The sequence below is a fragment of the Actinia tenebrosa genome, unplaced genomic scaffold (assembly GCF_029948245.1).
Source record: "Actinia tenebrosa isolate PJP-AT-01 unplaced genomic scaffold, QUT_ActTen_1.0 PGA_scaffold11__36_contigs__length_13525064, whole genome shotgun sequence".
NCBI classification, from domain to species: Eukaryota; Metazoa; Cnidaria; class Anthozoa; order Actiniaria; family Actiniidae; genus Actinia; species Actinia tenebrosa.
In genome coordinates, this window is record NW_028292571.1 from 6,813,542 (window position 1) to 6,838,015 (window position 24,474).

General features: G+C 37.4%; 2 protein-coding genes across 4 annotated transcripts in view; one reads left to right on the plus strand and one right to left on the minus strand.

Annotated features, from left to right (window-relative positions):
- Positions 1-7,394, minus strand: part of LOC116289317 (histone-lysine N-methyltransferase SETD2) — a 31,256-nt gene extending 23,862 nt beyond the window's left edge. Inside the window, exons 1-2 of the mRNA XM_089027570.1 lie at positions 7,152-7,394; positions 1,121-1,565 (exon numbers count right to left, since the gene is read on the minus strand). Coding sequence (XP_088883696.1) covers positions 1,121-1,158 — 38 coding nt within the window. The 5' untranslated portion in view covers positions 1,159-1,565; positions 7,152-7,394. The remainder of the gene's footprint in view (positions 1-1,120; positions 1,566-7,151) is intronic.
- LOC116295638 (uncharacterized) lies at positions 270-23,799 on the plus strand. 3 transcript variants are annotated; one of them, XM_089027571.1, is made up of 16 exons: positions 270-707; positions 2,004-2,134; positions 6,145-6,204; positions 7,305-7,364; positions 7,508-7,534; positions 14,645-14,737; positions 15,460-15,543; positions 16,221-16,282; positions 17,040-17,109; positions 17,334-17,356; positions 18,314-18,503; positions 19,039-19,081; positions 19,476-19,554; positions 20,011-20,139; positions 20,975-21,055; positions 22,086-22,430. In XM_089027571.1, the coding sequence occupies exons 2-16, from the start codon at positions 2,042-2,044 to the stop codon at positions 22,183-22,185; spliced, it is 1,194 nt and encodes a 397-aa protein (XP_088883697.1). In that variant the 5' UTR covers positions 270-707; positions 2,004-2,041; the 3' UTR covers positions 22,186-22,430. The 3 variants fall into 3 exon arrangements, with proteins under 3 accessions (XP_088883697.1, XP_088883698.1, XP_031559378.1); XM_089027572.1 differs by lacking the exon at positions 270-707 and adding an exon at positions 22,503-23,799 and having other exon boundaries at positions 1,884-2,134; positions 22,086-22,225; XM_031703518.2 differs by lacking the exons at positions 270-707; positions 2,004-2,134; positions 6,145-6,204; positions 7,305-7,364; positions 7,508-7,534 and adding an exon at positions 8,757-9,029.
- Positions 23,800-24,474: the final 675 nt, after the last annotated feature.

The following is a 24,474-nucleotide window of genomic DNA, read 5'->3' on the forward strand; positions in this document are numbered from 1 at the left end:
AGACCTATTTTTTTGAACCAATATTCACACAAAAGGTAAATTTAAGGTTCGGATATTGTTTAATTAGTTCTATTGATTGTTTTGGAACCGTTTGTAGTCGCATAGAGGGGTTTTGAAATTTGTCCGAATTTTCGTCCAAGTGGCCCTTTAAGGTTTGTGCTGGGTTGCACATGAGAAGATACATGAATATGGATACAGCTCAATTAAAGAATCTTATTCTCAAGGGAATGACACGTGGTCTGAAATGGGAAAACATTACCCCAAGCCAAAGAGGTCTATTCCAGGACATGAGCGTGGATGGTGTAAGTAGCTGGGATACTGGACCTCAGGCAGAGATAGAAAATACTGCTGCTACGCAGGATTTTAGGATAACGGGCATGGGAAAATATTTTATCATACAGTCAATTCAAAAAATGCTGTTGTTGACTGGCTCTAGATGACAAAGGGGTATGGATAAATGAAAGTATCATGCAGTGTATATGGTATGTGTCCTGGCGGCTTTCCACAGCTCTCAGAAAATGCTCTTTTATATGTTTTTCTTTACCAGTGAGCTACTACTAAAGATCTATAATAACATAGCCATTAACCACAACATTAGCCACAACATTTGTAATTAATTGTCCACTCTATTGTGTACAAAGAGAGTCAAAGATTTTGAACCTCTGGGAGGGGAAGTAGAGGAAAAGTTTCAGCTATCCATCATTACTGTAAGTATACTATATATATCGTAAAAGTAAGGCTTTAGCGCAAAAGCTGAATGGAAATGTGCGAAGTAGATTGTCAAGAAGTTGGTCGTGAAAGAGTATTTGTATTTGTTTGGTTAGAATATTATTTTATGAGGTCAGATCACTAGTAATAAGAATGTTATAATGGTTGGCCAATTAGACGTTGTCACCTTCGAAAAGTGTCTCTTACGAGAATATACATAAACAGAAGAGCTTTTGATTCGAACCTGCTTCTGTAATGTTTTTTCTACCTCCGATCTCAAAAACTAATGCTCCAAGAGGTAGGAAAACAGCTCTATGTTCTGCGGCAGACATGCTTTTCCTCCCAAACAAGAAAAGCATGCCTTCTCCATAACATTGAACTTTAACTAACATTTCTTAAAGGAAGTACTTACCAACAGCTTTCCGATTTCTCTGAGCTGTCTGATTTCATGTTGGCGATCTAAATGGTACCCAAAAACAATCCAAATAACCCAGATTAAAAAAAAAAACACCCACTATTAGTGGATAAACTCCAGGTACCCAAACAAAAGCAAGCAATCGTTTCTTGTTTCACACACTCCAAGCCGGTAAGAAATTAACCCAGGCGTTTAATGCAAAATCCAAATCTCTTCACAATGAAATAAAGGTGAGATAAGTGTCTGCAGATCGTCCACAGCTGTTGATCGTGCCGTTATGATGGCGATTTATTGGCTTTTTTCGAAACTCCATGTCGAAATAGTTTTCGAATGAAATCCCCTCGCGCCGTCCATAGCACTAGCGATTAGCATATTATGGACACATCCGGGAACTCTCTACCTGCCACGTGTTCCAATTGGCTTATTCCATTCTACTGTCATCCTGTAATAAGAAAATATACATTCATCATTCAATTCAAAATTCCCTAAAACTTCTCAACCCTAACCCTAAATAATATAATTTTCCCTAATGAATATCCTTAAAATCCAAATAAAGAATTTACGAAAATGTCTTAGCAAAAATTTTTAATAACATTAAAACTAAGTTTTTATTTTATTTTATTGAACGTCGCGCATGCACCCTCTGTTGTCGATCGAAAGCTAGTTTCTTACTACCTTGGCATACTAAAATGAAAGATAATTATGCAGTTTATATTTGCAATAAATATATACAGGTTTGTTTCTTATATTTATCAGCTATCTTAAATCTAATAAATTATTTAGCCACTGACGACATCGCGACTGCTGGGGAAATTGGTATCCCACATTTCTGAGGCTGAAAACCATATCATTTTTCTTCGTTTGGGATATATTTTCACAGGAATTGGGTAGTTCTAGGTTTTGGTAAAGTTTTTGAACATGACTGGGTATCTTGGAGACCTTTCGAAGTCTCAACAGAGTTCGCTCAACCTGTTCAAGGAAATGCTATCCAAAGAGACAGTCACAGACGAGGTAAAAATAATTCTACAAGAGTGTGACTGTAGTAGTTTTTAACATTTATTTTTAGGTATTTAATAATTTCGAAGCTGAAGGCGCGCGAGGGGAAAGAGATATTACGTCCGGTAAAGGGAAAGTACGCATTTGTGGACAATTACTTACACGACTTTCTTGTTTTTGGTTTTGCATATTAACAGTATTTAATATTGAAGGGTAAGAAAATAACATGTTCAGTAACTTTTAAGGTTCCGGCATATACAAGTTTTAATACAATTAACATTTTGACAAATTTTCAACTCAAAATTGAACAGTGCTGATTTGTAATTTACATAACTATATGAAAAATAATCCCGTAATACAATTAAATTTCAAAATTTATATAAGCGTATAGTTTTAAGGACAATACGCAGGAAATTCTTGTATGTTCAATGCTAATTTCTCACTTTCCGTTTTGAGTAAAAAATTATGCTATGTGAAAAAATTACGCGGGAACATTAAATTGACCTTTAGCATAGCAATAATGACCTATGTCTTTTAAAAGATAAACATGATGTTGGAAAACAACACCTTTTCCTTCAGTATGAATTTTGGCTCGCCTGAAGAAATATTTGTTACCTCAAACTCCTGAACGTAATTATAATAATTGTATAAAACACTTGCCACCTCTCAACTTGTCTTCCCTTGTAGCAAATACAGGTCATACATTGTCTAACTTGTCGAAATTTGGCACGTTTACAAAGCTTCATGAATTAAACTTAGGCTCTAGCCTTTTCCTCAAAAATGCGAAATATGAATTTTCTCCACCTTAGCGTTTAGGACTCTCCCATTGTGATCGCGCTTACTAACGCCCACAGTGCTTATAACATTTCGACACCAATTTGTATACGTTTCATCAAATATAGCTCTCTGACTAACAGCGTGATACAGTTAATTGTCCAATGAGAACTTCAATCCAAGATGCACGCATGGATTTTGTTTAACTTTTTAAATAATTCTTAAATTGATTTTTCTTCGAAAGGACTCATAGTGCAGGTGAATCCTTGAATCCAGATTTGAACTAATTTATTTATTTTAAACTTGTCTTATGCAAAGGATCGATTATTTTTTCTATAGTTATAGAGTCTCGGGCAGATAGACCTTGTCAGTAGGTAGAGCGTCTAGAAACCAGACAAGGCAACGCCACTTATCGATAACTATGCGAACAATATTATTACAAGGTCATATGAATACAAACAAAGGATATGGTAATAAGATATAAATCAGTTTTAAGAATATTGTTTTCAAATGGCTTAGATAGATAACACCTTTAACTAGTGATCCATGTTATCAATGATAAGCGAAGGTGAAACTTACGATTGACACTGGCATGTATTGCAGCAGCATCAAATGCCTTTCTATTTCGTTTTCAAGTAATTATCATGCAATTGCAAGTAGTCGCGTGGGTTTCGTATTTCAGTCGAAAATGAGATTCAGTGGCAGTTCCAAAAAATTACCACACAGAAAAAGCTGGCGCGATCGGTTTCACAAAGGGGGGTTTCATGGAACCCTGGATTTGCTTCTGAAATTCTTATGAGATCAATTTTCGTATGATTGTGAGAAAATCACGGCACAAATACGTTCGTGACGTACGCCAGCCCAATCACATTGCACGAGAACTTTTACTCTCCATCCAATCAAATGTCACGGCACAACTGCAATCCAATCACATTTATTGCACGGGGGAAAAAAAATTCCCCAAAGACAATTCTAGAAAACATCACGGTCGCCGCAAGGCACAAATACGGCAGCAACTTCTCTTGAGAAGTTTTCGTGTTGGAGCATAGTTAATGGAGCGGAATGGTTGGGAAACCTATTGTTCTATGTTTTTGTTGGACTTTATCCATTGTTATATGACGTTGACCCTGCACAGAGAAAGAAACGTTGCTCCGTTTCTTCATAGTTTTCGGGAATATAGAAATTTTTAACCCTAAAAAAAACGTTCTAAAATACTTGTTATTTTTTAATTAATCCTATATGATTAATACAAATTGTTTATTGTAAAGGAAATTGCCTTTTTTCATGCTTTCTTATTTATCATCTAGTAACTTAACTGTATCTGCGCGGAAATATTTATTCGAATGGTTTTTGGCCATCGAATGAAAGTTTTCACTTTCAAAGTGTTCATACATGAAAATAATAAGGAAATGAGTATTTTCAGCCATACTTGCTTTGGTCCATTGTGCAGGGTCAGTATCACGTGATGGTACGATTCAACATCAAACGCAAAACAATAGCTTTGTTCTATGGAGTTTCCAAACCATTCCACTCCATTAATTGTGGTGAGAGGGAACGTACGTTACGGCGGTTTATGACATTACACATTATGAGCCGTTACACTGAAATGGCTTCATCCAAAAACAGTTATATTCATGGTAAGATACGATACGAGCTACAATACGGCTAGAAGCTTAAGGTTACCGAATCCTCTCCCACTCGTGCAAAAAAAAAAAAAAAAAAAAACGATCTATACTTACAGGTACCCATGACTACTCGTTGTGCCCGATTTAACGAATTACTGGAAGCCAGTGGGAAGCCATTTTAATGTTCAATTATGTCATACCATGATATACCATGTAGGTGGTGTCGCGCTGTTAGGCCCCGTCCACACGCATCCGGAAATTTTTACATCCGCAAATTTTTTTTGCATGCGGATACGGGTTGCGTCCACAGGTGTCCGGAAAGGTTTGTATCCGTATCCGGAAATTTTCGAAAACGGTCTCCAGAGTGGAAATTTTCGAATACGCTCCGAATACAAATACGTGTGGACGGTCGTATCCGCAAATTTTCGAATACGCTGACGTAAACACGATTTTGCGCATGCTCAATAAGAAAAACTATCCGTCAAAGGGACTAGGCACTAGCGTGCATCAGGGTGGATCAAAAAATTTCCAGATACGTGTGGACAGTGAAAACGATTCGAATACGCTGCGTGTGCCACACGAACAGTGGACGCGAACATTTTCGTATCCGCAAAAATAAATTTGCGGATACAAAAATTTCCGGATACGTGTGGATGGGGCCTTAGTCTGTCTCACTCGTACAGAAATCGCTCTATCTATGCTTATTGTATCCATGACTAAAGCGCTTTAGAGTCAGAGATGTGTGCTGTAGCACGACTAGAACAATGCACAATGGGCTTGAAGCCAGGAATAGATGTAAGTCAGAACAAAAGGTCTTTTAATTAATTTTACAAATAATTCCAGCTCGGCTTAAAAATATATTGAGTTATGCGAGTCTAAAAGAAAAATGTAAAAGAAACCGGAAAAAGAGTATTTTCTTGTAAATTTTGTTTCCGAAGTAGAGCGCGTTTCTCCTGCGCGGTCAGCATTGAACTGACGCATGGTAGAAAGCCAAGCTGGGAGGGATAGACTTGCTGTAAATCAACGCTTTTGTTTCGCGCTGACAAGAACTTTACCAGCTATTTTTGTGAGTAACGTTGCGCGAGTAACGGTCGAAGTTTGTCCGGTCAGGAAATCATCCAAAGTGAGAGGGAGAAAAAGGGTTATTCTAGCAGCTTTAGTTTCAAGTTTTGAGGTGTTGCCCTTACGGACTTTTGCGAACCAAAAAGAATATGTAAAAATATTGCTACCACATGTCCTAGGTTATTGCTACAGTGTCGTTTTGATGTGATAATAAAAAGTGACAGACAACCTTTATTTTTTCTGAACGGAATCTGAAGGGAGATTTATTTTTTATCTTTCGTAGTGCGGTATTAATAAATGAATGATTTTTGCTTAACTCGCCTTCAATCGCGCATTACGCTTATTCTCTCGATCCGCTCCATTAATTCTCTGTCGATACCTGTTGGGCTCAGGAGGTCTTGCGATGCGCGCTAAATCAAAAAGTACGTCCGAAATCCTAATTATTCTTTTGACTGCTTTTAGAAAATACGGACTGAGAGAGGGATGAAGAGACGCACTAAGATCACGTCCTAAATTGGTGCGTATTGAACGCTTGTCTAACCCGTTTTTTGTCGTATTTTTCAGAGAACGCTGTTGAGGTACTTGAGAGCTCGAAGCTTTGACGTCCAAGGGGCTCATAGGCAAGTAGTAATAATCAAAAGATTGTCTTTATCGATACTGCAAGCCCTACTATTGATCCTTCATCCAATCCGTCTACAAATTTACATTACATAAAGGAATCCAAAAGCTAAGGTTGTACGCAGTGCATTGTAGGACTGTTTTAAGGAACAAAATCTAGAACGCCATCTTGAAAATATGATATGTCCCTTACAAAAGCAGGCCCACAATGCACTGCAAAGCAAACTTGACCCAATTTTTCCCTTTACCTCCAAATGGCTAATAAAAGGTTTTGTCATCTGATAAAGCATCTCAATATTAGTAAGTCTGTGATATTTGAGCATGTTTCGTTGAAAAGAACCAGAGATACAAGCCTCCAAAAGTGTGAAAAACATAGGGATCCCAAATGCAAAAACTTCAATAACAGACCTATTTTGGTGTCTAGGGGAGCCATCCAGCTGAAACGGTGTCATTGTATATTTTTGGTTCGGTGTATCGAGACTTAGGACCAAGGCAGCCCACAATATCATATAAATACCCTTGTGCTAAATAGTTTCTTGGACGCCGTAAAAAACTTTATTTGTTTTGACTGCCCCTATTGAGTAGTAGTACACACTAAAGAATGATTTTACTTACCCCATGCGGTGAAACAAAAATCCAGTACTTGTTAAGTTATAATAGTCAATAAATAGACACAAAAAACAGTCCGATATCATTTCACTTGCTCAAAGTAAAACCCGATCCCAACATTTACACTACCCGCTGTCAGCCTAACTAGTTATTTCACGGATTAAGTAAAACCACTTTAACGTAAAAAGTGAATAAAAAATCTAATTAAAAGAACCAATTTCTCAACCCTATCACAGGAAATCCCCTACAAATGTATACTTCATATACAAACATATAAGATATTGAAAAATTGTATTTGTTATAAATGCTTAAATTGATATCCACATTCGTTTGGTTTTACTCACCAATGATTTGTATCGGTTCGCTTTGGCGGGTTTTTAGCTCGTAGTTCTTCGGTAAATGTAGGGTTTTGTCCAAAACTTTTCTCAGAATCGCGTGTCGATTTTTATATTGAACAGGTCGTAACGATACAATGTTTTGTCTCTACTTACAGGCAGTACGTAGCTACGTTAGAATGGAGAAAGGAGAACAACGTCGACCAGATCCTGGATAAATCTGTGAGTGAGCGACTTCTCTTTCGCTTTTAAACACAGGTTCATAAATACTTTTACCGGGAATAAATTATTGTCTTAAACGCCCCAAAAATCCCCGTTGACTGCTTCAGCAATCCACGTAATGACAGGAACTTATTTCTTTCCAGAGACCACTGGATAAGGAGATGCGAAACGTGAGTACCATTTTTTTGAAATTAAAGTGCTACTACGACGAAAATCGCTCAAACTTGGATTCAGCTGAAACTTCCTAAAAATACTCTTTAAAGGTCCAATAATCACTGTATGAAATGTTTTCTCGATATTCAGTACGAAAGTATGATATTTTTACGATTATTTTTTGGAGTCTGTGACGTCATACACTTAACATCAAACATTGCTACATATATTTCTTTGTATATAAATCCTTAATTTATTTTATTCCTATGAAGCCCAAAGGGTGGCTAATGTGCTTATTTCACATTACTTGTGACTATAATTTATATTTTGGGGTGTTTGGGTATTTCTTTCTCCCTTTACTACTGATATTTTGATCATAAACTACAAAGAAATATATGGAGCGATGTTCGATGTTGAGTGTATGACGTCACAGACTCCAAAAAATAATCGTAAAAATATCATACTTTCGTACTGAATATCGAGAAAACACTTCATACAGTGATTATTGGACCTTTAAAGAGTATTCTTAGGAAGTTTCAGCTGAATCCAAGTTTGAGTGATTTTCGTCGTAGTAGCACTTTAAATTGAATAATCGTCCAGATAAAGTAGGTGCATGACTTCGAGCCGTACTGCGATTTAAAAACACCCACATTGTATTTATCACACTCGTTCGTTAGAACCAAAGAGTAGAATAGAAGTAGCGACTCGAAACTGATCTAATAACAGTGCTTGAGACGTGACGTCACGGGCGTGAGTAGTCTACCACGCCACTGACGTCATCGGCGTGTCATATTTTATGACGTCATACCTTTTATGTTGAAAGAGTTTTTATGCTAATCATGTTTAGTTTTAGTATGATGAAGCTTTCTTAACGATTTTCAGTGGTTTTATAGTAACGATCTGAGTGGTGTGTAACAGGTTGGTGTACTTGTCGTTAGCGGGGGCCCTTCGGTTGTGTGTCTCAATCTACTTGGGCGTCGGAAATGCGTCGGTAATTTTCAGATCTGTTACTTAAAAAAACATCTACATATTGATGTATTTTCTCAGACTTGTTTTTATTATAAATTGAATATTTAAAAATGTACCACTTAGGAGACGGCGCAGCGTCGGCAGAAAAGTGTCACGCACGTCCTCATCTTCAAAACAAACGTCTTTTGACGTAAAGCTATAAATCTTTTGACGCCAAAAGCTAAAGGAGTCTGTTGGATTTATGGTTAAGTTGTTGTTGTAGGATAAGAATTACTTAGTGTTAGTTGTTTTCCCGCTTAGATTTTTTTTGCGTCGTTTCAACCTGGCTTGATATTGGCTAAGTCCTACATATTCGATGCACGAGCCAGCTCCGAAAATTCTGAGAAACACCGCCTTCGGAAAGCATAAGTCATAACACGAAATAATAACGTGTTTTAGACCATACAAACTGAAGAATTGATGTATCATAAAACAAAAGATTCCTACGAAAAACGAATAAAACTTGATAAATGAGATATGAGAACACAATCAACCGCCGTTACGGTAAGCAATATTGATATATCCGATAGACGAGCGATAAGGAGAAGCGTTACGGAAAAAAATATTGATAGAAGAATAGTAATCGATTGTAGACGATACAAGTAGTAAGTGCATATCGACCCTACTGTTTGAAAGCCTACTTCTTCTTCGAACATTAAAATGATATGAATTGTGAAAGTATACATTGGAATTGATATTAATCGATGGTTTGAAACGGGAAGGCGATATAAATACTACTTCGATGCCTACTTCTCCTTTTTTAAATACTAAAATGATACGAATTGTGAAACTATAATACCGTGTTGAAGATTGCGGCCATAGCAAGTACAGAAATGCAATAGCTACACCTGAACTTAACAGCAGCATTAGTTACAATAATTTGTAGAGAAATTGTTTTTAAATGGAGCGAGAAAATATAAAAGTAGAAGCAAAAAGCATATTCTGGTAAAAGAAGGTTAATTTAGTATTGTTTTCGCTTCGTAAAGACAACGTCTGCCATAATTTACCACGACTTGAGCTGCTGTACACTATAAAACAAATGAAACAATATTTCCCTGTAAAATAGCTGTGGAAAAACAGAATTGAGATAAATTTTCTGCGTACTACTATGTATCCATGTGAGTAGTGTTTCGAAACCCATTGAAAAACAAACCTCATATCGTGTATTCTATATTCACAAAATATTTTCTAGTAAAATAACTGTGGCAGAAGGAAGTGCGTTAACTTTTCTGTGTACTGTATGTATGCAAGACAATGCGAATGTGGTGTTCCGAAACCCATTGAAAAAAACAAACATCAAATGGTGTTCACCTAATTTTATTCAATCATTAGGATAGAACGCCAAAAGGGGGGCTTTTTGAGACAAAGAGTTTGGAGCTTAATGAATTCATCTTCAAATGAAACTGTTTTTCACTTGAGCCTGTCTAGAATTTCACTTTACATTCGAGAAACGAGAGGACTGATCGAGAGAGGCGAATAGTTACGTCACATGCCTAGAGCTTACGGCCCTGGCCAAACGAGGAAACATGTTTCCAGAAACATGTTTTCTTAAATGTTTCCAAAGGTGGAAAAACTGTCAGGGAACATCAGGAAACATGTTTACTCAATATCGGTTAGCGCATGCGCACTTTCAAGATAGAGCAATTAAGCGTTGCTAAGTAACGAACTTTTAGAATGTTGACTTTCGTGGCTAAATGAGGAAACACTGGGAAACATTGTTTCCATGCTTCTTGGAAGCATGAAATCTTTCTGCCAAACAGCAGAAACATTTTTGCGTCTTGGAAGCAAAATTTGTTGCACGTAGCAATGTTTCACATGTGGCTAAACTTGGAATCATCGAGGAAACATGCGCGCGGGAAACATGTTTCTGGAAACTTGTTTCCTCGTTTAGTCAGGGCCTACCTCGATAAGCTTTTGTTTATTTTTCCGGTCATTTAGTCGGTTTGTCTCACTCTACTCTCATTGACTTGTCTCATATCATGTTTCACGACCACTTATTCAGTGATACCCGTCAGTTTTAAGGCAGTTTTTTACGATGAGTGGGAGCGTACTTTTCGTTTGTCTTCGTTTTCTATAATGGCTTTAGGCCCCGTCCACACGTATCCGGAAATTTTTGTATCCGCAAATTTTTTTTTGCGGATACGAAAATGTTCGTATCCATACGCAGCGTATTCGAATCGTTTTCGAATCGTTTTCACTGTTCACACGTATCCGGAAATTTCTTGATCCGCCCTGATGCACGCTAGTGCCTAGACTCTTTGACGGATAGTTTTCTTATTGAGCATACTTCAGCGTATTTGAAAATTTGCGGATACGACCGTCCACACGTATCCGTATTCGGAGCGCATTCGAAAATTTCCACTCTGGAGACCGTTTTCGAAAATTTCCGGACACGGATACAAAAATTTTTGGACACGTGTGGTGACGGGGCCTTAGTTTGTGAGTTATTCTAACATGGACTAAAGAAAGAGAGATAGAGTCTCCTGCCTGCTCTCGCTCGGCTTTTCTTACGACTGTTTGCGCCTTGGGACCTCAATTTCGATTCCTGGTGTGAGCAGAGTTAGATATTTTACTTGATTCGAGGGTTTTTCTTTGGGTTCAACGGTTTTTCTCTTTGCGCAAAACTTTATGAACTAATTCCAATTCGATTTGCATGTAAGTTAACCGTGCCCTATAACTTATGTCAGCGCGAAACTTGTTTCGAATTCGGGAATCAATAAAAATCGAAGGCGGCGTTCATTTTTTTATGATTGTGTGACAGTTTTTTAATTTGTACGCGATGAGTGGAAATCTCATCTCATTTCACCTTTATTCTCGGAGGATGGAAAGTCAAAGAACGTAGGAAAGCTCCAGATATGATTCCACTGGTTTGAGAGAGAGAGAGAGAGAGAGAGAGAGAGAGAGAGAGAGAGAGAGAGAGAGAGAGAGAGAGAGAGAGAGAGAATGAATGAATGAATGAATGAATGCACCTTTATTTGAGGACGATAGTTTCATAAGTGTCATACACTTCTTTACATGAAAGTCGTACTTCATAAGAAAGAGATTTACATATAATATGTGATATATTTAAAAATGAATTAAATAATATGAACTATATATATAGCTATTAAAATGCGTATAAATGATAAATATAAAGTGACTAGGTACTATCCGACTGCCAATTAGACAAATTCTTATTAAAAACTAACCTAGAGGATGAAGTTCGGATATGTGAAGGAATAGAATTCCATAATTTAGCTCCTCTGTAAGAGAAACTTTTTTTAAGGAATTCAGTCCTTGGAATAGTTTGAATTTCTAATTTATCTTCGATATTTCACAATTTAGATTTATAAGCATTTGAATCCTTACTTTTTGAGAAAAGATCTTGTAAATAAGATGGAGTATTGTCATGCAAAATATCATACATCATGAGAGAAAGGCGCTTTTCGCGTCTTATAGCCAAGCGGTCCCAATTCAATTGTTGCAAGATGTCTGCTGACCTTATGTCATAGCCCTGAAAGGTTATGATTCGGGCAGCTCTGTTCTGCAATTTTTGAAGTCGGTCTGCTTGGCCTTTGTTTAAATTACTCCAAACAAGATCACAGTAATCAAATAACGGTTGAATAAGAGCCTTATACATAAGTATTAAGGTATCAAGAGGGACAAAATCTCTGGCTTGTTTTAAACCATTAATGGAAGAGCCAGTTTTCTTACATAAGTTTTCAATATGAACATCCCAAGTTAGGTTTTGATCTAAATACACACCAAGGTGTTTTGAAGAGGTTACCCTCTTTACCTCTTGATCCTTAATCAAGATATGCGAAGAAATTCCCAAATTAGAAAGCTGAAAATTTGATCCAATTAACATATATTCAGATTTTACTACATTCAAACTCAGCTTATTAGCCAATAGCCAGTCACTGACACACAGTAAATCTAAATTCACTTTATCATAGAGTTCAGTAGTTGACTTTGAAGCGTAACTAATTAGGGTGTCATCAGCATAAAGACGAGGCTGACTAATTTCAAGACAATGAGGCAAGTCATTAATATAAATTATAAACAGTAACGGACCTAAAATCGAGCCCTGTGGAACACCGCTCGTTACAGTTACTGGATTTGAGGTATAGGTTTCAATGGTACAGCATTGACTTCTATCAGTTAAGTAAGAACGAAAGAAATCTAATGCTACTCCACCAACCCCATAGTGCTTAAGTTTAGAAATTAGGATGTCATGTGAAACAGTATCAAAGGCTTTCGCTAAATCTAAGGAAACTACAAGGTTAGTTAAGCCACTATCCATGTTAGTATACCAATCATTTGTAGCTTCTAATAAAGCAGTAACAGTAGAATGTAAGGGTCGAAAGCCAGATTGATACTTAGTTAAGAGATTGAATTTATTAAAATAGGCATATAATTGGTCATAAGCTGCCCTCTCACAAATTTTAGATAAAATAGGGAGAATAGATATTGGCCTATAATTATTTGGATCATTACGATCCTTGGCCTTATGTAGAGGGATCACTTTAGCTCTTTTCCACAGTGAAGGGAAAATTCCCTTAGCAAATGACGTATTTATGATATTAGCTATGATAGGAGCAATTATGGGAGCAGCTTCTTTTAAAAGCCGACAAGATATGTTGTCCAGTCCTGTGGCTTTATCTGTTGGCATATTGCTTAGAAACTTCAGAACTAAGTCACTAGAGATCTCCACAAAATTGAAATTAAATTCAACTGGTCTGAGGAAATCCTGGAAATCAATAATACCTCTCTCCATCTCTGCGACCAGTGTATTGCCAATTCTGGAAAAATGACTATTCATTAAGTCGGCAATTTCTGCTGGGTCATTAAAAGTGCAATTGTTAATTTTTAATTCAGTGATGGAATTACTTGTAGAATTGCTTCTACCAGTAAGGTTATTTATTGTTTTCCACAGTGCTTTAGGATTTCCATAATTGTCTTTAATTCTAGAGTGATAGTAAGAAACTTTAGATTTCTTAATTTCGTTAGTAACCATGTTTCTAAAGCTCTTATACTCACTCCAGGATTGTTGATCACCAGATCTAATTGCTTGTCTCTTTAAATAATTTCTATGAATAATTAGCTGTCTGATATCTCCAGTGAGCCAAGGAGAGTGGTTATTTCTAACCCTACGTGTTCTCAAGGGAGCATGAGCATTAGCAACTCGAAGAAAAACCTCTTCCCATTGCTCTACCATTTCACTAGGATCAGACAAATTGTCAATAAGAGACCAATCTATGGAACTCAGCTGAGTCCTAAACTTATTCGAATCAAAATTCTTAAAGCATCTATATGTAATATACTTATGACACTTAATATTTGAGGGAACCGCAAATTTCCTTATAGCATATATCAGGCTATGATCGCTCATGCCTAAGTGGCAAACACCAGATGCTACCATGCGGTCAGGCATATTTGTAAATATTACGTCAATTAAAGTACTGGAAGTTCGCATTACCCTGGTGGGCTCTTTTATAATTTGAAAAAAAGTGATAAACATCACAGATAAATTTGACGATTGATAAATTAGGATCAGATTTACACAAATAATTGCAATTTAAGTCACCAATCAGCATTAATTCCTTAGTTTCCTGGTCATAAGTTTGGATTATACATTCAAACGACTCGAAAAAATTTCTGTTACAATTTGGTGGTCTATAAAAAGCACATATGCCAAAAGGTTTACTATTTGGTTTTAAAATTTCAATGTTAATAATTTCATGCTGCTCATCACAATTAACTATATCATGCCTGATCCTGAATTTATTTCTAGAATGAATATACATTCATCTTAAATATAAGAGAGAGAGAGAGAGAGAGAGAGAGAGAGAGAGAGAGAGAGAGAGAGAGAGAGAGAGAGAGAGAGAGAGAGAGAGAGAGAGAGAGAGAGAGAGAGAGAGAGAAACCTTTGTGCGTGACAGGCGAAGCATATCTCGGAAGTGGACTGTTGTATTCTTCGATTGCACTTTACGTCATTGCGGCCTCTCGGAGGAGCGTTGACAAAAGATTTCTTATTAGCATCCATTGTTAACGGCACCACAATGGCCGCCATGCTTTTGTCTCTTAACTCTCTTGAGAATGCTTGCAACCCAACAATCGATGTTCCTTATCTTTCACAGATAATGTCCAGCGGTTTTCATAGCCACGATAAACAAGGCAGACCGTGTTATATCGAATATACTGGACGGACGGATGTGCTAGCCTTAATCAAGGTATGTATCATTGAAAAAAATATGTCTTAAATATAAATCTACCACAGGAAGCCCCAAAAGAAAAGATTAACTTTAACTTACTCTAGAACCCAGAGCCCTGTCCAATCTTGTCCCAAGAGCCTTTCTCTTGGCCAGCACCGAGGAACGACCAGAGCAGGCTCTGGGGACGAGGTTGAACCCTGTCATTCTTACTGCGCATGCTTGAACTAGAGATTATACTCGAGTTTTGAAAATGCGGCGGCGACTTAAAATAGGGAAGACCTCAGTAATTCAATTAACTACACGCAATAATTTTAACATGAGTCTATTCACTCCCGTTTCGATTTGTCTGTTGCTCAGGGATGGCCTTGGTTTTGTGTAAAATAGTTCACGTGTTATTCCAGTAAAGGCGCAAGGAATTTCAAAGTTGTGCATTCTTTACTCTTTCGTTGATATTTGTGAATATATACGCAGAAATGAGGCTAAACCTGAGCAATTAAGTTTTCAATCAGGGAAAACAGCGGTGTTTGACTAATTTGAAGATGCGCAAAACAGTATACTTGTTTTTCTTCCTTCCTCTCCGAATCTACTCAACACAGGCCATCCCACGCGGTCCTCTCCCAATTTATTCAACACAGGTATCCCGCGCAATTACTCAAACTCTGTCCAGGAAAAACGCTGCGAAAATTATCATAACACTATGAGACTTGAGGATTAAAAGATAATATTAATGATATTAATAGTTACCGATAGATCAAGTGATTAAGAGACATATTTGGAACTGTGAACAACAAATTGCAAGAATGAATGAAACATCTAAGAAAATGGTAGGTCTTACTAATAAGGAAATCTTTCGAATTTTAGCTTTATTGGGAACACGGTTTCTTGGTGGAGTTATAGACCTTTCAAAACTTGCCCCTATATCTGCGTTACTATTAAGCAAGGAAATAATATTCAAGGGAATGACACGTGATCTAAAGTTAGCTGAAAGTCTTTCTCGCCTTAGGTGTGATTGCTCACCATTGCAGACCACGTCAGTCATTCCCTTGAGTATTGTTCTTTTACTTTGGGTATAATGTTTCGCCACTAGTTCCGATCACGTGGGCAAATTTCCTCATTTCATACCACGTGTTATTTCCTTTAGTATTGTTATTGTTATTGTCCCTACTAGTTCAGATCACGTGCCATTCTCTTGAGTGTCATTTATTTTACTATGGATAAATTTCCTCATTTGATACCACGTGTTATTTCCTTGCCTGTGGAGTATAACTTTTATTTCTCCATTTCAGACCACGTGTCATTCCCTTGAGTATTATTGCTTTTACTATCGGAGTTATGCTTTCCATTTCAGATCACGAGTAATTCCCTTCAGTATATTCCTCTTTCTAAGCGGTGACGCTTGAGGAGATAAACGATGAATATAGATTTACGAGAAGATAAAGAGAATGATAAAATATTGCTGCCCAATCTAAATCGGTCCGTTCTAATTCTTTCTTATTTCCAGGGCTTTCCTGTGGAGACTATGGTTCATATACACGATATGACTGGCGCATCTCTTACGTTAAGGTACTGACATGACTGTTAGTCTTTACTCCAATACTCAAAGTCATACCTATGTATTTAACCATCTTAAACTTAAGACGTCTGGATTTTTGAGTCGTTCTGAGTTATTTCTTAATTGACGAAAGCTAATTCACGTAATTATCGAACAACTGTTGGTCACGGCGTTATGATAAAATTGGGTGTAAAAACGCAACTAAGGCAAAATGTATGGCTCTTTAAATAATAAACGGTTGTCTTCATATAGATGCTTTGCGTCACCACGTGATGGCAGCCATGACAGGAGGCAGGAACAATTGAATCTGGTCTAATCTGATTTACATGAGAAAGAATTCAGTTTCTCAAGGGAGAAAGATTCTATTGTTATGCCTCCTGTCATGGCTGCCACATTTGTCTTTGCGTGTAGAGCCTTTTATCGCGTGAGGTGCCCGTGTTGAATGTGCAGTCGAGGTGGAGTGGAAGACAGGCCTAGGCAAACTATAAATATATAGTCTTGAACTGGATGCAATCTACTTTTATCTCCTCGAGCGCGCGAGCTACAAGGACAGAGTAAACAAAAGCAGAACTGGGGCGAGTAAAGATATTTTTCTTCCGATACAGCACACGGAAGAACTTTACTTTTAAGGCTTTTTCTTTGTTCGATAGCTTACGTGTAGAACTATATATTGATTGCTAAAAGTGGGTCGCGCTCTGGACTAATAAATACATATTGACGATATTACTAACTGATATTTTATTTTATTTTGTTTGTTTAATTCTACAGAAAAGCCCTAACTTTATTTAAAAAGTTAGCCAAACTAGATCAGGAGTATTACCCAGAGAGAATGGGAAAAGTGAGTTAGTCCATTTTCCCTTTTCTCTTAATTTCATTTCAATATTCATTCACTGAAATTTATTTATTATTATAATAATAACTATTAATTACCTCATTCATTCACCTATTTCTTCCCATCTATTTAACACTTTTTCTTTTTCTTTCATTTTCATTTTTATTCAATTTCATACTTAGTTTTTAATTTCCTAATATTTCCATTTTTCGTTCACATTTTATTTTCAGATATTTATTGTCAATACTTCATGGTGAGTTTACAAAATTCAAGCAAAAAGACTGTGTATATATTGAAGAATTATAAACTAACTAAGATATAACGCGCGCTCTGATTGGTCAATTACCGTTTTATATTTAGATCTAATTAACCGAGCGGGAGGTCTGTACGGGATAATCTTGACCGAGGTCGGAATGTACAGACCGACCAAGCTCGGTTGATAAGAGTTTTATTATATGACCACTTTTCATTGAAAAGGACAAAATGTTTTTGCCGTAAGATTAATATGCGATCGGACCGGTTAATACCGGAGAATCTAGACCAGTCCGCGATGCGATCTATCCAATCAGATTGCTCGATTTGCTAGTGTCCAGGCTCTAAGATTCACGGTCATATAATAAAACTCAACATAGATCGTGAGGAAATGACGTCATCAACGCAAGCGATGCTTTATTATTTCATTTCAGTTGATCGTTAGTTATATCTTAGTTATTTTATAAAAGAGATAGAAAACTCCCCTTGCTTGTACTATGTTGAGTTATGCAAGCACTTGGGAAATTGTGTGAGCCCTCAAGAAGTGCCGTCGCCTACGCGGGCTCGTGCTTCTCGTAGCACTTCTCACGCAATTTCCCGCGTGCTGGTATAACTCAACATAGCACGTTCGCTCGTTTTCTATCTCTTCAATAGAGAACGCGCGCGTGTGCTGGGTGCAGTTATATAGCACGCGGGAATTGCAAGAACACGAGAGAAGTGTTAGGAGAAGCACGATGCGTAGCGGAGTGCTTCTCGATCCTTCTCGAGTGTTCTGCCAATCCACAAGCGCGTTATAACCGGACACAGCACAGCAAGCAAGTTTTTTATTTCTTTTATAAGATGCAAAGGGCGCGTGCGTGCTCAGCAGATAATGACATTATTGATACTTTTCAGTTTGAAAGTATAATGTTCTCGTTTCATTTGTTTAATTTCTTTAATGTTTCTCATCACTGTAAAGGATGTTCCCAGTGTTATGGAAGATCGCCCGCGTGTTCCTTGACCCCAAGACCAGAGCAAAGTGCGTGGTTCTTAAGACAGGAGAAATAAACAAACTTTTAGAATACTTCGATGCTGAGCAACTACCCGAAGATTTTGGTGGGATATGTAAATGTGAAGATGGGTGTCTTCCGCCCATCCCCAAACACATGGTGAGACAATATGTTCATTACGTTTAAAGTGCTTCTTAATAGCACGAGTAGAATCGTACAATTTTCCATTGCGACGAAGTAGATTTTGGTGGACGTCAATCAACGCTAGTGTTTCCATGACGTCGAAAAAAAAAAAGGTTTCAAGGGCATGTACCTATGGAATGTCATGGAAACTCCTTGATTTGACGTCCACCATAACCTCACTTCGGGAATCAAGGAAGTCGTAGCGGTAGTACTCTTCCCACCTCTGGAGTCTTGGGTTCGATTAACGGTGTCTCCATCACATGTGAGTAAAGTTTGTTGGGTCTCTCCCTTGATTCGAGGGCTTTTCTCCGGAGAGCACTGTAATAACTAGGAGCACAAATAAACCGGGAAGGAGGGGGGGGCAGATTTTTTCTCATCCCCGGCCGGGCAGAAGGCTGAGATTTCAGAAGAGATTTAAATAATCACATTATTTCAGGATTTAAAACATTTTAATATCCAAACTAAACTAAAAACAAAATAAAGAACTCCAACAGATTCTTGAATTTTTCAGAGATATGTAGCGGAAGCACCATCACTCACAGAACAGACGATAGGTGAGTCAGTAATCTTGAATAGGGAGATTACCATTTGTCCTGGAAAACCTTTAATACCGGTTGGAAAAACTTCAGTCTTCTCGATTGAGGTAATTCACTTTTCCCGCTCTTCCGGTAGACGCGCGTACCATTTGTTGGGAGTCAAATTTTCCCGCTCTTTTCTTGTCATTAGCAAACGAATTTTCAACCGGATACATTGGTTTAAATGATAAGCAACTAAGGTTTTTAGGGGGGATAGGAGACTTTTTTAGTGCTTTGGTGGGTACATGTGTCTCTGATACATACATGATCATGGCTTTTAAAAAATAGCTTTACGCACAGAAAAGCAGAAGAAAAAAAAGGGAAACGAATTTTTTAAATCAAAAATGAATAATCAGGTCTTTTTAATCTATAGGTCCAAGAAAAGTTTTCGAGAAAGGTTTAGAGTGTATAAATGACGGGGATTCTATAGCTTGGTACTTCACAAGTTCCAGGTAAATCATTTGCTTTACATTTGCTTTTAACATCGTCACTGGTGCGAGCCTCTTTTGGAACAGCGCACGAGAATATTAGTCCAGGTTTCTTCTGGAGAAATAGAAAACGCGCGCGGGTGCTGTTTGTAGTTACAAAGCACGCCTGGGTTAGCCTCCTTTGCAGCCGCTGTGAGGCGCTTCCGTTTCCCGTCATTCCCCCACTAGCGGGGGAGGGACCGGGTTGGCAGAACACGAGAAGTGTTAGGAAAAGCACGAGTGCTTCTCGACACTTCTCAAGTATTCTGCCAATCCTCATGCGTACACACTAAAACCTAAAGCTGAGCGTTTTTATCGAAAACGCACACATTTGACAACGCTCTCCAGAGTGGAGACATTTGAAAGCGGAGTCCTATCGTCTTGGTGTGGTATTATTCCCCCAGATGCTAAAACTTGATTGTATTCTCAATTCAATTTTAGTAAGGATGTCAGATTTGGAGTCAAGTTTAAACCCAGACCCCACTCTGGCTGGAAGGATCGAATGAATGACATAGCAGAGATCTGGGTCGTAGAGTCGGAATATGTGTATGAAAATGATTGTGTTACAGGGTAAGGAGAATTTCGATATCATCAGTCTTTTGCAGTAACCATAGACTATACATAAAATTGCCACATTCAATACATATAATGTTTTAGAAATTATACTCAAAATTGAAAATACGATTTCCTATGTGTCCAAAAAATATAACGGTCTTGGGAAAGTTTAAACCACATCATAATAGGATGATCAGCTCCCAAACAGTCCCTGAAATCGAATACTTCGACAATGGAATAGTCACAAAAATCAAGTTGTTCAGGTTAAATTTCGAATAATGAGAAAAATCGCATAGTTCAGGTTAAATTTCGAATAATGAGAAAAATCGCATAGTTCAGGTTAAATTTCGAATAATCAGAAAAATCGAATAGTTCAGGTTAAATTTCGAATAATCAGAAAAATCGAATAGTTCAGGTTAAATTTCGAATAATCACAAAAATCGAATAGTTCAGGTTAAATTTCGAATAATCACAAAAATCGAATAGTTCAGGTTAAATTTCGAATAATCAGAAAAATCGAATAGTTCAGGTTAAATTTCGAATAAACGAAAAAATCGAATACTTCAGGTTAAATTTCGAATAATCAAAATACGATAAATTTGGTCATCACATTGTCAAATTATTCAAGGTCAGCCAGTCAACACTATGTATTATATGATGAGCGCTATCATCAGTAAGAGGAGAGAGACAATATAAAATAAGAAACTGTCTATTTTTTAAATTTTATGATGCATTCTGGTCTAGCTTGGGTTGAGCCATACCAATTTAAAGTACGGTTAACAAACGTTTGTACCAAAGCTAGTAAGGTGAACGTCATCAAATCTTTAACCTGTGTGTCTGTTTGATGTAGGTTTTACACGCCTCCTTGTCCAGGAATATGTATTCTTGTATGGGATAATCTAGACAGTAAATGGCTATCAAGAACTCTAAAGTAAGTCAGTATTACAACTTTTATCATTGAAGTGCGACCCGTAAAGTTCAATATCTCGTTTGCCTGACTAGCATTTCAACGACCGTCACATGGTCAAAGAACTGAAATTGAAATTTTTAAGAAAACTATCTTTAGGGAAATTGTAGACTGAATTAAAGATTTTAACTCTCTAGTCCTCAAAATCTTTTTAAAGATTAAAATTCCGTCTAAAATTTCTCTCAAGATATTGTTTTTCTTGATTGCGGTTCTTTGATTGACGGTCGTCAAAATGCTATTGCAAACGAGACACTAAACTGCGGGCGCACTTCAACGATAATCAATAATAGTAACGTATTCGATCTACCTCATGAGGGAGGTGGGGGAAATGCCTGACCTAATGGACCTTCTAAAAAATTGTTGATGTGATGCTAACATTTTTGGTTTTTGCACACGTGCCTCGTCTTTACTTTTATTCGACTTGCGATATTACAAGAAATCACGAGAAACACGAGGATTACGAGCAATGCGACCGGGTGGGGGGGGGGGGGGGCAATTACATGGTATTTGCCTAACACTTTTACTTCAAGACTTAATTACTTCACGAGGATTACAAGCAATGCGAGTGGGTGGGGGGGGGGGGGGGGGGGAGGGACAATTACATGGTATTTGCGTAACACTTTTACTTCAAGATTTAATTACTTCACGAGATTAAAACGTGGCGAAAATTTCATATATAAGAATTTATATTGCAGTTCAATGCTTTATCCAACCAAAAGTGCGCGGAATGAAAGGCACCGTCATGCACGTCACATAGTCAGGATTTTCAGAAGGGGGGGAGGGGGGGGATGCAAATTAAAAAGTCCGCCGACCAAAAACAGGGGGCCGGCATTACGTTTAAATTTTGCAAAACTTAGGAAAAGGAAATGAAAATTACCGCATAAATTATAAAAAGCCACTATTTTTTGGCACGAAAGGGGGAGCATCACCCCATTGGACCCCCCTGCTTACGCCCTTACAATTATTGGTAAATTTGTTCTAATTTCTTACTTAGGTATCAAGTGATTGTAAGCGAAGCAGAAGCCGATTCTGAAGAAGAAAATAATTCCAATGGGATAAATCACAAGCGTACGGCAGTTGGTACTTACGTTTAATGAATTTAAAACATCTTGATTGATCTTGGTGTTATGGAAGGTACGTTTTTCATTGGGGTTGGAGGTCGAGAGCAGGACTTGCCGTAAACTTTAAAAAAATGGTCGTACCCCCTCCCTCACATCACTCAGTAAGAAATACGTCCCTCCTATTAACTCGACAAGGAAATAGCTTTCGTCAAAATAAAAAAAAAAGTTTGACCCTCCACAAATTTCAAATTTTTACTAGACTCTCCTTTCTGAAACCCCACCCCCCCCCCCCCCAATAAAAAACGCCCCTACCCACCCCCAATAAAAAACGTATCGTTCTTCCCTCATAGGACAGTACTTTGCATTGTGCAAGGCAGGCCGATCTAGAGGGCATTCACCAGGGAGTAATGCTGTGCTTTTTTTAAAGCAATATGTTTTGATATTTTGATATCAGAGATTGATTGAAGCTTTTAAAGCATGCTTCATAATTATTAGTTTAGTAATATATTTGCGTATTCATTAATGCTTTAAGTTAAGGCAAGCAAAAGTCAAGGCAGGAACTTGTCTCAATGTTATCCAAAGAACCACCTTAGGTACCCCTACACCCACTTGTCACTTATCACCACCGCAAACACCACCTTTACTATTACCCAACTTTTTTCAACTATCATTACGCTTATTGCTATCCAACTTATCAACTATCGCTTCCGATACCACTATACTACCACACTCACTAACCTCCACCATCACTCATGACCCCATTCAGTAATATTACTACCACTATTCCCACTTGTCACAACCACTAACAACACCTTTACTTCTACTCCAACTTTTCACCCACAACCACCTTTCCTACTACTCTTCCCACTTGTCTTTCACTACCACACTCACTAACCACCACCATCACTCATGACCCCATTCAGTAACATAACTACCACTACTGCCACTTGTCAGCAACCACGAACGCCACCCATAATATTGGTACGCCTTTTTATACGCTACTACAGCTGTATCATTACTACCACCTATGCCACTTGACACCCACCACTACAGATTAATATGTTCATTTGGGAGTCCCATCATCATCACTACCATTATATCTACCACTTATTACTACTTATAAACCTAACAATAGCCCTCGTAGCATGTACAGTAATTACACATATTGAAAATCAGGAAGGGATTCAACCAAGTGATAATGTTAAAGCAGTACAACCAACCATAGTTTAATTCTAAGAATTTAATGAACTGTTTGCAGATATTTGCAATAATTTAATGAAATGTTTGAATACAAATTGAAAGCAAAATATTTAACATTCACCCACGTGTTTATACTCAGTACATTTATTTAAATTCTGAAATGTTGCAGATTTTTTTCTTAATATTGTTGCAGAACTGGCAGAGCAATGTATGTTACTGATCTGTGAGCTTATTCAATGACTTCAAAAACTAAAAAAAAAATTAAACATGAATAAAAAAATTTGTGTAAATCCAAACATACGTAATAGGAACAAACTTAATTTCCAGTGAGAGATACTCTTTTGCTATTCCATATTTAGAATTATCTATAAAATTATGCATATATTCTAGATGGATTCACTTGACTAGAGTTTAGAATAGTTAAATAAAGTTAAATTTAGTTCCAAACTTGTTACTCTTCTGCATTTTGGTTGCAATATTGTTGGTAGTGTTTTAGCTTTGGCTGCTCAGTTCCCATCATAGTTGGTATCGTTGTTATTATTCTTGTTGTTGCCATTATGTCATAGAACCGTTTGAACCGTTGTCATAGAATAGTGTCATTTGAATACACCTAATCGGGTAACGTGTTGCTATGTACATTACCACCCAATTCAAACCTTCTGGGAATAGAAGCGTTTGTCTCTACGAATTCAACTGCGAAACCAAAATATAACGAACAATGAAACTTACTCCCATTGTTTGAATTGGGTGGAAATGTTTATAGCAACACGTTAGCCGATTAGGTTTATACCACTACCAAAATGCTATGCAAATTATTTTTTATTTAAATTTGTATTTCTTCATGACCATAGTAAGACTATTGGTGCTAATTAACTGGGCAAAAGAAAGGGTGCAAGGGATTCTGGTAATTGTAGTTAATGATGCCACATCTTTATCATTGTTCTCTTTGCAGTTATCATGTACTATTATTGTTAATGTTGTTGTAGCTGTTGTTCAGTTTAGATTTAACAGTTCTTGTCATCTTGATTATTGGTGTTGTCACAGTACAAGATAAGGTGCTGACATACGGTGCATCATTGCACGCAACATTGCAAGCAACAAATTTTAATTGGGGTGACACAC